Below are 12,007 nucleotides of genomic sequence, written 5' to 3'. Positions count from 1 at the left end.
TTGAGAGTGTGGCTGCACTGACACCCCCTCCTTGGACACCCCAAAATGTTCCTCTGACCCACTGTAGAGGGGATTGCACCCCATGGTTGGGGGGGAGGGGAGGGGAAGGTGAGGGCACCCCCAGTGCCAGAGGGGCAGTACCAGACCCATCCCAGAATAAAAGCCAAGAGCCAAAACTGGAAGAAATTGGAAATGTAATCCTTGGAAAACGGTGACAATCCTGGACGGCTGCATGTCCCAACCCACCCTTTGGGGCCCCCCACCGCCCCCCAAGGAAGGAAGATCGTCAAGAACTCATTAACTCCCCCACCCCAGCACCTTCATAAGGGGGTGCAACTGCCCATGGCGTCCCCAAAAACCCACCCTGGGGACCGCTGGGGCAGAGGGAGCCCATTGTGGGGGACAAACCACGACGACAACCAGGAGCTGAGCTCTAACAAAGGCAGCTGCAACCCCCCCCACACCCAGGCACCGCCCCGGGGCTCGCTCAGGGACCCCAACTTCTCATCCGGACCTCAAAAAGCCACGGGGTGCCCGCTGTTATTTCGGGGAGCCGGGGGGCTGCCCCGCGGCGATGCGGCTGACCCGCTCCAGGACATCCTGGGGACACAGCGGGGGCACGGCCTGTGCCAGTGGACACTCCTCCACCAGGCTGTTCATGGGGGTGGGCGGGGGCACCGCCTCCTCCTCGGGACCCCCAGCAGCTCCCAGGCCCCCCAGTGCTGCCCGCAGGATGGGCAGCACCTTCTTCCGAGTGGCCACGGCGTTGCCTTGGGCGTAGGCGACCACGCAGGGCGAGGGGCTCGGCAGCGGCTGCAGGAGCAGGGATGGCGTCGTCGCCTCCTCCAGTGCCCGGCACAGCTGTGGGGGAGCGAGCGTGGGGCTGGGACCTCCCCAGCACCCCCAAAACTGGGAGGTTCTGGGGCAAACCACACCCGGTGGTGCCTGACCCTGGCCCCCTGACTGACCGTGCTGCGGAGAGGCTCCTGCCGGCTGTAGACCGCGAGTTTCCGGGTGGGCTCGTGGCGTTCGTTAAAGGACACGGTCATGGCCACCAGCCCTGCGTAGCCACGGGCCTGGCAGAAAGCCTCCAGGTCCTGCAGCAAGCCAGGCCGGTGCAGGAACGTCTGGAGAGAGGGGAGGGGTCTCAGCATCACTGTGATGTCCCCAGTGTGCCACTCCCTGCCTCAGTTTCCCCCTCACCCCCAAGCCTCACTTCCAGGTCCTCAAAGATGCCACTGATGGGGACGACCACGTCATCACTGGAGAGGACTTTGAGGTCCTTCCGCAGCATCTGCTCCGTCGTCAGCCCTGGGAGGTGAGCAGGGGATGAGGCCCAGCCCACCTTCCTGTCCCCAAGGAGAGGGGGGGGATACATCTGGGTGCCACGGCCCTGGCACACACACCTGTGATATCAAACTTGGCTGTGTACAGGGCTTGGAACACAGCATCACGGGCTGGCAGCTCCGGGAACCTCTCCTCAAGCAGGGACACGCAGGCCACGTCCCTGGGTGTCACCTTGCCCGCGGCCGGGCTCAGGTTGATGCAGTCCAGCAGGATGGTGCCTGCGGGGACGAGCGAGACCGTGTTGTCACCGTCCCCCTGGGCTGGGGGCTCAGCCAGGACACCCCCCCCCCCCGTGCTCACCGTGCAGCAGCGCGGCCGTGGTTCTGTCCAGCACGCCCGGGGGGCCCTGCAGGATCCGCTCGGTCACCAGCGTGGCACAGGAGCCCACCGGCTCCACGGTCACCTGGCACGGGGGACCGCGGTCCCGCTCCAGCAGCCGGTGGTCCAGGACCTCCACCACGGCCTCTTCCAAGGCAGCGTCGGCACTGATGGGCAACAAGGGAAGCGTCACCCTTGGCAGAGCCTGGGAAATCCCTGTATTCCTTTCCTACCCTAAAAACACCCCAGAAACGCTTCAGTTTGACCCACCCTGGGCGGCAAAATCAACCGAGGCTCTGGGTGGGTGGCCCTGGCCATCCCCCACTGTGCCACCCTCCCCCGGCTCACCCGGGCAGGACGTGGTGATCGACCAGCGTCAGGGAGAGCAGCCCAGCGTGGTGCAGCCCCCCCAGGTCGATCTCATCCCGAAAGATTAGGGAGGCGGCCGGGATTCCCCGATCCCGCAGCAGGAACGTCGTCTCCGTCCGGAGCGCGAAGTCGGCGCGGGGGATGTTCAGCACCGGCACGAAGGCGGCTTTGGGAGCCGGGGAGGTCTGCGGCGGGGGGGTGACACCCAGTGAGGCGTCCCCCGGGCCACCGGCGATCCCCAGGCCAGTGGCCGAGCCTCACCTGGGCCAGGAAATAGGCCAGGGCCAGCGCTGAGACGGCGGAGTCCAGGTCACAGGCTTCGTTGCCCATCACCACGTGGATCTCCTGGCGCTGCCGGACATGATCCTGCCGGGATGGGAGGCGTCAGGCACAGCCTCCAAAAAACCTCCAAACTGCTCCCTTGGCCTCATCACAGTGTCCTTAGAGCCACTCGTCACAGGTGTCACCCACAGATTCCACCCTCTGGATGAGCTCCTGGCATCCCTGGGCCTGGCTGGGATCCACTTGTGGCACTAAAAGCTCAGGGGTTTGGGGTACGTGTGTGAAGGGGGGTGCGTCAGGGCTCCAGGAAAACCCACCTGAGCCACACCGACCATCGTGGGACCATCCCAACCCCGCAGCCCTGGGAGCATTTAGTACTTTGAATGTATTTTTTTCTAGAAATACTGAGTTTGGGGCTGGTTGTCCCCCCAAAACTTGGGTGTTTCACCCTCTTTTGCTTGCCTGCAGCAGCAGGAAAAACATATCACTCCCCCAGGCCCCATCCCCCTGCCCTGTCATGCCCGTGGGAGCCGCCCCATCCCCTGGCCCCGTTTTTTTGGGACAATTCTCTGCTGCCATAAACCAGATTCGCTCATTTTTGGTAAAAGCTGAGGGAAAAAAAACCCCGAGAGCAGCTGCAGCCCAAACCCCTCAGCAGGTCCGGAGGTAGAACCAGGACAGGGCTGCAGCAGGGGGTTGGGAAACATTTTGGGGTGTCCCTGGTGTGGCTGTGCCACCTCAGACAGGGCACCACACCTGGGAGTATCGGCCCTCTGGGCACCCAGCACCCCTCTTTCCTGGGCACCTCTGCTCCCCACGACACCCCAAACCCCTGCACCCCCATCCAGCGGGTGCTCATCTCCCCCTGCACCCCAATTCCCCTGCACTCTGCTTTGCTGGGCACCGCTGCCCTATGCTCCCCTAGGCCCCACCGCACCCCCTGCACCCCAATTCCCTCAGCTCAGGGGGCTGCGGGGCTCATGTCCCCGTACACCCCAATTCCCACCTTGCCCTGAGCCCCACACACCCCCGAACAATCCCGAACAGCCCCGAACAACCCCGAACACCTCCGAACAATCCCGAACACCCCGTTCCCCCCCAAACCCCCGAACAATCACGAACAGCCCCGAACAACTCCGAACACCTCCGAACAACCCCGAACAGCCCCGAACACCCCGTTCCCCCGAACACCCCCGAACAATCCCGAACACCCCCCAACACCCCGTTCCCCCGAACACCCCCGAACACCTCCGAACACCCCCGAACAATCCCGAACACCCCCGAACACCCCGTTCCCCCCCAAACCCCCGAACAATCCCGAACACCCCCGAACACCTCCGAATACCCCGTTCACCCCCAAACCCCCGAACACCCCCCAACACCCCGTTCCCCCGAACACCCCCGAACACCTCTGAACACCCCCGTACACCCCCGAACACCTCCGAATACCCCAATTCCCCCCCACACCTCCGAACACCTCCGAACAATCCCGAACACCCCCCCCGTACCTGCAGAGCCGCCCGGTTCCCCGCCACGAACTGCTCCATGACGGCGCCGAGCCGCGCCCAGAACCGCCAGTATAACCCCAGTACAGCCCAGTATAAGCCAATACAGCCCAGTAAAACCCAATACAGCCCAGTATAACCCCACTACAACCCAACCCCGCCCCGCCCCCCCCCTCCCCGCGCCGCACGGGGCTGCTGGGAAGGGGGGGCGGGGCCCTTCCCGGCATCCCCCGCGGCTGGGGGGGGGGCTCGGGGGGACCCCAAACCCCCCTCTTGACACCCCAGAACCCTCCTGTGCCCCCCCCACCCCCCCTTCTAACCCCAGACCCCCTCCCAAGCCCCCCCTGACATCCCCAAACTCTGCTGCGACCCCCAAAACGCGACAGCCCAACCCCCCCCCACCCCCTCCAGCAGGGGCGACCCCCCGAAATTTTATTGCAACCCCAAAATTACACCTTAATCCTCTTCTTCCTCCTCCTCCTCCTCCTCTTCCTCCTCCTCCTTCTCCTCCCCCCGCCCTAAATCCGCCTTCCCACGGAAAGCCGGAGCGTGCGGCTGGAGGTGGAAAACAGGCCCGTGCGAGGCTGGGAAAAGGGGGGAAAAGAGGGGAAAAAAGAAGAAAAAAGGGACAAAAAAGAAGAAGAAAGGGAGAAAAAAGAAGGGGAAGAGGATAAAAGAAAGGGCAAGTCAAAAACAGAAGGGGGAAAGGAGGAAGAGAGAAGCAGAAAAAGGAGCGCAAAGGAATAAAAAAGGAGGATTAAAGAGGAAAAAAAAGAAGGGGAACGGAGGGAAAAGCAGGAAAAAAAGAAGGAAGAAGAAAGAGAAAGAAGGAGAAGGGAATAAAGGAGGAAAGAAGAAGGAAAAAAGCGGGAAAAACAGGTAAAAGGAGGTTAAAGGGGTTAAAAAGGAGGGATCAAGTGAAAAAAGAAGGGGGAAAGGAGGGAAAAGGAGGGGGAAAGGAGGGGGAAAGAAGGGAAAGGAGAAAAAGGGAAAAGGAGGAAAAAAAGAAGGGAAAACAAGGAGAAAGCAGCACAAACAAGGAATCAAGAAGAGGGGGAAAAAAAACCCAAACAAGGATTAGGGGAGGAAAAGGAAGGAGAAGCAGGAAAACACGGCGGGGCGGGATCCGAGCGCCGGGGGCGGGGGGGGGGACCGGGAGGGGGTCCCGCGGTGACCCTGGGCGGGGACAGCGAGGGGTGGCCACGCCCCGGGACCCCCGGGTACCCTCGGGCACAGCCAGGACACCCTCGGGACACCCCCCGGGCACAGCCGGGCCTCGCCCCGGGACCCCCGGACACCCTCAGGACACCCCCCGGGACCCTCGGGCACAGCTGGGGCACCCTCGGGACACCCCCAGGCCACCTCCCGGGACCCTCGGGCACAGCCGGGACACCCCTCGCGACCCCCGGACACCCTCGGGCCACCCCCGGGCACAGCCGGGGCACCCTCGGGACACCCCCAGGCCACCTCCCGGGATCCCCGGGCACCCTCGGGTCACTCCCCGGGACCCCCGGACACCCTCGGGCCACCCTCGGGCCACCCCCGGGCACAGCCGGGGCACCCTCGGGACACCCCCAGGCCACCTCCCGGGATCCTCGGGCACAGCTGGGGCACCCCCCGGGCACCCCCGGGCCACTCCCTGGGACCCCCGGGCCACTCCCTGGGACCCCCGGGCACAGCCGGGCCACTCCCTGGGACCCCCGGGCACAGCCGGGGCACCCTCGGGTCACTCCCCGGGACCCCCGGACACCCTCGGGCCACCCTCGGGCACAGCCGGGGCACCCTCGGGACACTCCCAGGCCACCTCCCGGGACCCTCGGGCACAGCCGGGCCACCCCCCGGGCACCCTCGGGCCACTCCCTGGGACCCCCGGGCACCCTCGGGACACCCCCCGGGACACCCCCCGGGACCCCCGGGCACCCTCGGGACACCCCCAGGCCACCTCCCGGGACCCCCGGGCACAGCCGGGACACCCCTCGCGACCCCCGGACACCCTCGGGCCACCCCTGGGCACAGCCGGGCCACCCCTCGGGACCCCCGGGAGCCCCGGGCACGCCCCGCCCCTCGCCCCGGGCCACCCCCGGTCCGGCCGGTCGGGCCGGCCCCGCCGTGGGCTCGGGGCGGAGCCGCGAGTGGGAATTGAAATGCGTGGCGTTCCCTGGCGTCTGTGCGAGTGTTGGACTGCGTTTGGTTTATTTTATTTTATTTTATTTTATTTTATTTTATTGTATTTTATTGTATTTTATTGTATTTTATTGTATTTTGTTTTATTTTTTATTTTCTTTTATTTTATTTTGGTTTGGTTTATTTTATGTTATTTTACTTTATGTTATTTTATCTTATGTTCTTTTATTTTGGTTTATGTTATTTCATTTTATTTTATGTTATTTTGTTATTTTGTGTTATTTTATTTTGTTTTGTTTTATTTTGTTTTATTTTGTTTTATGTTATTTTATTTTATGTTCTTTTACTTTATTTTATTCTGATTTATTTTATGTTATTGTACTTTATGTTATTTTATTTTATGTTCTTTTATTTTGGTTTATTTTATTTTATTTTAATCAATTTTGTTATTTTTTTAATGTTATTTTATTTCATTCCATTTTATTTTGTTTTATTTAATTTCATTTTGTTTATTTCATTTTATTTCGTAATATTTCTTTTTTTATGTTATTTTATGTTATGTTATTTTATGTTATTTAATTTCATTTTATTTCATTATATTTCTTTTTTTTATGTTATGTTATTTTATTTTATTTCATTTTATTTTATTGTATGTTATGTTATTTTATTTTATTTTATATCACTTCCTCATTTTCCATCCTAGTTTATGTCACTTCATTTTTTTTATGTCGGTTTCTGCTTTATCTGTTATTTCATTTCATCCTGTCAGTTTATAACAAACGGGTCTGTAGTTACTTCCTTAATTATTAACCCCATTTATTTATCCATCAGAACGTTTTCCTGGTGTTTCTTTAATTAATAATACTCCTCATTTACCAACTCAGCTCTCTCTGGGGACTAATTAGGAGCTGTATTATTTTATTTACCTCTGTTAATAAATTAATTTATTGATTGATTAATTTTATAAATTATTTCTTGATTAATTTTAAAATTATTATTGATTAATTTTAAAATTATTTATATTATTTATATTTTTTATATTTTTTAATATCTGTTTGTTTGTTTGTTTGTTTCCAGAGGGCCCAGGACCCCGATTGTGGCAGGATTGGGGGCTCAGAAGATTCTTGGTGAGCTGGGGGGGGACTGGGGCAGCCAGGGCAGGAAACCCCAGGTTTGAAAGTGGAATTTGGACAATTCCCTTGATTTTCCCAAATCTCTTGTCCATTTCAAACCCAATTTTTCCAATCCTCACGACTCTTTTAGAGCCAAATTCTCCGTTTCTTTTGAGTATTTCAAAGCCAAATTTTCCAATTCTCTTGTGTGTAGTGGAGCCAAAATCTCCCAACCTGTTGCCTGTTTCAAAGCCAAAATTTCAAATCCCTTCCTCTGTTTAAAAGCCAAATCCCCAATTTTCTTGACTGTTAACCCCCCAAATCACCCAAACCTCCCAACAACTTCAAAGCCAACACAAAGAAATGGGGCAGAAAAGAAAAAAAACCTCACCTAGACGAGGCAAATTGGACTAAAATCGATACATTTCTATTTTCCTCAACTACCCCAATTTTCCCTGATAAAGGCTGAAATTTGGGATGCGGCTGCTCTTGGACAAACCCAGAGCGTTCCCAGGAGCCTGATTGGAGCCAGACGAGCCTGGGGAGGGTCTCATGGAGCAGGAGGGGACTCTCCCAGCCAGTCCCAGCAGCAAAGAGACCCCCCAGCCCCCCGAGGAGCTCGTCGAGGGGGAAAGAATTCCAGATGTTGCCCAGGAGAGCCCAGCACCAGCCAGGGAAGATGCCAAGGGGAAATCCGGGCAGCAGGAAGGGGTATCCAGCTCTGAGGGACCCCCGGGAGGCTCCCTGCAGGAGCAGCCCCTTCAAGAGGAGGGGTCTTCACTGGGTGCCCCCCAAAGCGTGCCAGGAGCTGGGGCTGAGCCCCCCCGGGTGCAGCCCCCCGGGAGGGAAGCGGATTTTTACTGCGTGAAGTGGATCAGCTGGAAAGGGGAGCGGACGCCGGTGGTCACCCAGAGCGAGAACGGGCCCTGCCCGCTCCTGGCCATCATCAACATCCTCCTCCTGCAGTGGAAGGCAAGCGGGGGGCTGGTGGGGAGGGGGATTCTGGGGAGGTTCTGTGGGGGGGGGGGGGGGATCTCCCCCAAATTGCCAGGGGGAGGATCCTGGGGATGGTTGCCAGCGTCCTCTGGTTGCTGCCAGGTGAAGCTGCCCCCGCAGAAGGAGGTGATCACGGCCGAGGAGCTGATGGCACATTTGGGTGAGTGGGGACCCCCCCCCCCACTGGCACCAGGGTGGGGGAGGGGGTCGGGGGGCTCCACTGGGACCCCCACATTCAGTGCTGGGACTGGGGTGACGCCGCTGCCTCGCAGGGAATTGCATCCTGGCCACCCAACCCCGGGACACTTCGGAGGGGCTGCAGTTGAACTTCCAGCAGGTGAGGAGTTGACCCCAAAACATCCAACCCCATCGTCCCGGGGAGCTCAGGTGGCTGCAGGATTTGGGGTGGCACTTTGAGGAGCGCAGCCCCCTTCCCTCTCCCCGTGTTTCTCCTCCGTCCCAGAACATCAACGACACCATGACGGTCCTGCCGAAGCTCTCGACGGGGCTGGACGTCAACGTGAGGTTCACGGGGGTCTCCGATTTCGAGTACACCCCCGAGTGCATCGTTTTCGACCTCCTCAACATCCCGCTCTACCACGGCTGGCTGGTGGACCCCCAGGTGAGCATCCCCACCTGGCTGGGGGTTTCAGGGCTTGGAGAACTCTGCTGTGAGGAGCTGGGGGCTCATCCTGGAGAAGGTGATCAAGCTGTGGATGGATGTCCCATCCCTGGCGGTGCTCAGGATGAGGTTGGACAGGGCTTGGAGCAACCTGGTCTAGTGGGAGGCGTCCCTGCCTGTGGTTTGGGGTGGTCTAGATGATCCTATAAAGCCCTTGCCCAACCCAAACCCCTCTGTGGTGTTTTGGATGGGGTTTGAACCTGAGCCAGCGGATGAGTCCCCTGCCCGTGGCAGGAGGTGGCACTTTGGATGTCCCTTCCCTCCCACACCCCTCTGTGCTGGGTCCATCCCTGCAGTGGGAGACCAGGAGCTCAGCTCCTTTCCCTGCCACCCCCCCCAGAGCCCGGAGCAGGTCCAGGCCGTGGGCAAGCTCAGCTACAACCAGCTGGTGGAGAAGATCATCACCTGCAAACAGGCCAGCGACTCCAGCCTGGTGAGCGAAGGTAACTCCCCTGCTCCCTCCCCGGGGTTCCTGGGGGGGACAGCTGGGCACCCCCAGCCCCGCCACGGCCCCGCTGTCCCCTCAGGGCTGGTGGCCGAGCAGTTCCTGGAGTCCACAGCATCGCAGCTGACGTTCCACGGGCTGTGCGAGCTCACGGCCCGCGCCCGCGAGGGCGAGCTCGGCGTCTTCTTCCGCAACAACCACTTCAGCACCATGATCAAGCACAAGGTGCGACCCCAGACCCCTCTGGGCACCCCCCCAAACACCCACCAGGGCTGATTGTCCCCCGTCCCTTCTCTGCAGGGCCACCTTTACCTGCTGGTGACGGACCAGGGCTTCCTGCAGGAGGAGGGGGTGGTATGGGAGAGCCTGCACAGCGTGGATGGGGACAGCTGCTTCTGTGACACCGAGTTCCACCTCAGCCACACCCTGGGCAAGGAAGGGGCCACCGCGGCCAGCCCGGACCACCGGCTGCAGCAGAGACAAGTGGACCAGGTAGGGGACAAGTGGTGGCAGCGAGGGACAGCTGAGTCCCATCCCAGCTCCAGGGGTGGGGAGGGATCCTGCAGGGTTGGGGCTCACTGTGCTGACCCCTCCCTTATTTGTGTTCCTGCCCCCTCCCAGGATTACATGGTGGCCCTGTCCTTGCAGCAGGGGCAGGACCCCCCCTCTGTGCTCAGCGACCTGGAGCTGGCACGGCAGCTGCAGCATGAGGAGTATCAGCAGCACCATCCTCATCCTCATCCTCCTCAGCCGCTCCCAGCGCAGGTACCCAGGTGCCCTTCACGGGACTGCAGCACCCTGGGTGCTTCCCAACCCCTCACCCCTGCTCCGGGGGGGGGGTGTAGTGATGGCCCTGGGGGTGTGGGGGGGGTCTCTGCTGGTCCCTCCACACCCCAGCCCTGTCCCTGTCCCCACAGGCGGGCGGGCGTCCAGCCGGAGAGCGGCGGCAGCGGCAGAAGCCGGATTTGGACTGTGCCCTCCTGTAGCACCTCGTGCCCGTGGGGTCCCTGTGGGCTGGAGTGGACACACGGATGAGGGGTGACCGGCTGAGGCCATCCCAGGACCACCCCAAACTTCTCAGTGGCCTTAAAACAAGGGGGGGGGGGGTCCCACACCTCAGTCCATGCTCCGAGACACGGGTGGACACGTGGCTGAGGGGGGGGGGGACGCGTGGCTGGGGGGACACGTGAACCCCCCTGTTGGAAACGTGGCCTTAGCCCTTGGCAAGTAAAGGACTCATCCCCCTGCACACGGAGCTGGCACCAGTGGGGGCTTCTGTGCCCCACGGGCAGCGCGGGTTTGGGGGAATTGGGGGAGATTTGGGGTCACGGTTCCATCCACACCCCACGGGCACGCGGATTTGGGGGAATTGGGGGGGATTTGGGGTCACGGTTCCATCCACACCCCACGGGCACGCGGATTTGGGGGAATTGGGGGGGATTTGGGGTCACGGTTCCATCCACACCCCACGGGCACGCGGGTTTGGGGGAATCGGGGGGAATTTGGGGTCACAGTTCCCTCAGCACCCCACAGGCATGCGGGTTTGGGGGGGAATCGGGGGTTTTTGGGGTCACGGTTCCCTCAGCACCCCACGGGCAGCGCGGGTTTGGGGGAATTGGGGGGGTTTTTGGGGTCACGGTTCCCTCGGCACCCCACGGGCACGCGGGTTTGGGGGGAATCGGGGTTTTTGGGGTCACGGTTCCCTCGGCACCCCATGGGCACGCGGGTTTGGGGGAATTGGGGGGGATTTGGGGTGACGGTTCCATCCACACCCCACGGGCACGCGGGTTTGGGGGAATTGGGGGGTTTTTGGGGTCACGGTTCCATCCACACCCCACAGGCACGCGGGTTTGGGGGGGAATCGGGGGTTTTTTGGGGTCACGGTTCCCTCGGCACCCCACAGGCACGCGGGTTTGGGGGAATTGGGGGGTTTTTGGGGTCACGGTTCCCTCGGCACCCCACAGGCACGCGGGTTTGGGGGGGAATCGGGGGTTTTTGGGGTCACGGTTCCCTCGGCACCCCACGGGCACGCGGGTTTGGGGGAATTGGGGGGGATTTGGGGTGACGGTTCCCTCCACACCCCACGGGCAGCGCGGGTTTGGGGGAATTGGGGGGGGGTTTGGGGTCACGGTTCCCTCGGCACCCCACAGGCACGCGGGTTTGGGGGGAATCGGGGTTTTTGGGGTCACGGTTCCCTCAGCACCCCACGGGCACGCGGGTTTGGGGGAATTGGGGGGTTTTTGGGGTCACGGTTCCCTCGGCACCCCACGCGGGTTTTGGGGTCCCCGCCGTGGGATGCAGTGGCGCGGCGAGGCCGCCAGGGGGAGACAGGGGCGGGTGGGGTCTATGGGGCCCTATAGGGGGCACATATAGGGCGCGTATGGGGGGAGCAGAGGGCACACGCGGGGCTGTACAGCGGCGTATGGGGGTCATAGGGCCTGCACAAGGGTGTGTATGGGGTCTATAAGGGGATAGATACACATGGGGTGTGCGGGGATGGGCACAGGGCACACCTAGGGGTGGATATGGGGTGGATAGAGCACGGAGGCACGTGTATAGGGGCTGCATAGGGCACGCACGGGTGTGTGTATGGGGTGTGTATGGGGTGTATAGGGGCTGCATAGGGCACGCACGGGTGTGTATATGGGGCGTGTAGGTCACACACGGCGGTGCGTATGTATGGGGTGTATATGGGGTGCACAGGGCTGTGTATAGGGGGTGTATATGGGGTGCACAGGGCAGTGTATAGGGGGTGCATATGGGGTGTATATGGGGCGCACAGGGCTGTGTATATGGGGCGCACAGGGCGGTGTATATGGGGCACACG

The 12,007-nt window shown here is 60.3% G+C and overlaps 2 protein-coding genes across 5 annotated transcripts; one reads left to right on the top strand and one right to left on the bottom strand.

The window, feature by feature from the left end:
- Positions 1-202: 202 nt before the first annotated feature.
- PRUNE1 (prune exopolyphosphatase 1) lies at positions 203-4,416 on the bottom strand (the record flags this gene model as incomplete). 3 transcript variants are annotated; one of them, XM_082298476.1, is made up of 9 exons in its annotated part: positions 204-861; positions 969-1,127; positions 1,217-1,311; positions 1,407-1,565; positions 1,648-1,832; positions 2,014-2,219; positions 2,296-2,400; positions 3,825-3,854; positions 4,277-4,410. In XM_082298476.1, 7 exons carry the CDS (start codon positions 2,362-2,364, stop codon positions 541-543), a joined length of 1,194 nt encoding a protein of 397 aa, XP_082154602.1. In that variant the 3' UTR covers positions 204-540. The 3 variants fall into 3 exon arrangements, with proteins under 3 accessions (XP_082154600.1, XP_082154602.1, XP_082154601.1); XM_082298474.1 differs by lacking the exon at positions 4,277-4,410 and having other exon boundaries at positions 203-861; positions 3,825-3,863; XM_082298475.1 differs by lacking the exon at positions 3,825-3,854 and having other exon boundaries at positions 205-861; positions 4,277-4,416.
- A 141-nt stretch (positions 4,417-4,557) lies between these two features.
- On the top strand, positions 4,558-10,312 carry MINDY1 (MINDY lysine 48 deubiquitinase 1). Of its 2 annotated transcripts, none has more exons than XM_082298473.1 (11): positions 4,558-4,700; positions 7,023-7,072; positions 7,522-8,029; positions 8,156-8,213; positions 8,326-8,390; positions 8,517-8,675; positions 9,076-9,178; positions 9,263-9,405; positions 9,481-9,672; positions 9,829-9,945; positions 10,098-10,312. In XM_082298473.1, the coding sequence occupies exons 3-11, from the start codon at positions 7,610-7,612 to the stop codon at positions 10,164-10,166; spliced, it is 1,326 nt and encodes a 441-aa protein (XP_082154599.1). In that variant the 5' UTR covers positions 4,558-4,700; positions 7,023-7,072; positions 7,522-7,609; the 3' UTR covers positions 10,167-10,312. The 2 variants fall into 2 exon arrangements, with proteins under 2 accessions (XP_082154599.1, XP_082154598.1); XM_082298472.1 differs by having other exon boundaries at positions 9,802-9,945; positions 10,098-10,310.
- Positions 10,313-12,007: the final 1,695 nt, after the last annotated feature.

Source organism: Coloeus monedula, assembly GCF_965178545.1.
Source record: "Coloeus monedula genome assembly, chromosome: 29".
Taxonomy (NCBI): domain Eukaryota; kingdom Metazoa; phylum Chordata; class Aves; order Passeriformes; family Corvidae; genus Coloeus; species Coloeus monedula.
Note: the sequence above shows the minus strand (reverse complement) of the source record. Positions and strands in the feature narration are given on the sequence as shown.

Coding starts and splice junctions, on each gene's coding strand:
- MINDY1 (XM_082298472.1), top strand. CDS start 7,610: ATGGAGCAGGAGGGGACTCTCCCAGCCAGTCCCAGCAGCAAAGAGACC. Junction 8,391..8,516: donor TGCAGTTGAACTTCCAGCAG/GTGAGGAGTTGA, acceptor CCTCCGTCCCAG/AACATCAACGACACCATGAC. Junction 9,406..9,480: donor GCACCATGATCAAGCACAAG/GTGCGACCCCAG, acceptor CCTTCTCTGCAG/GGCCACCTTTACCTGCTGGT.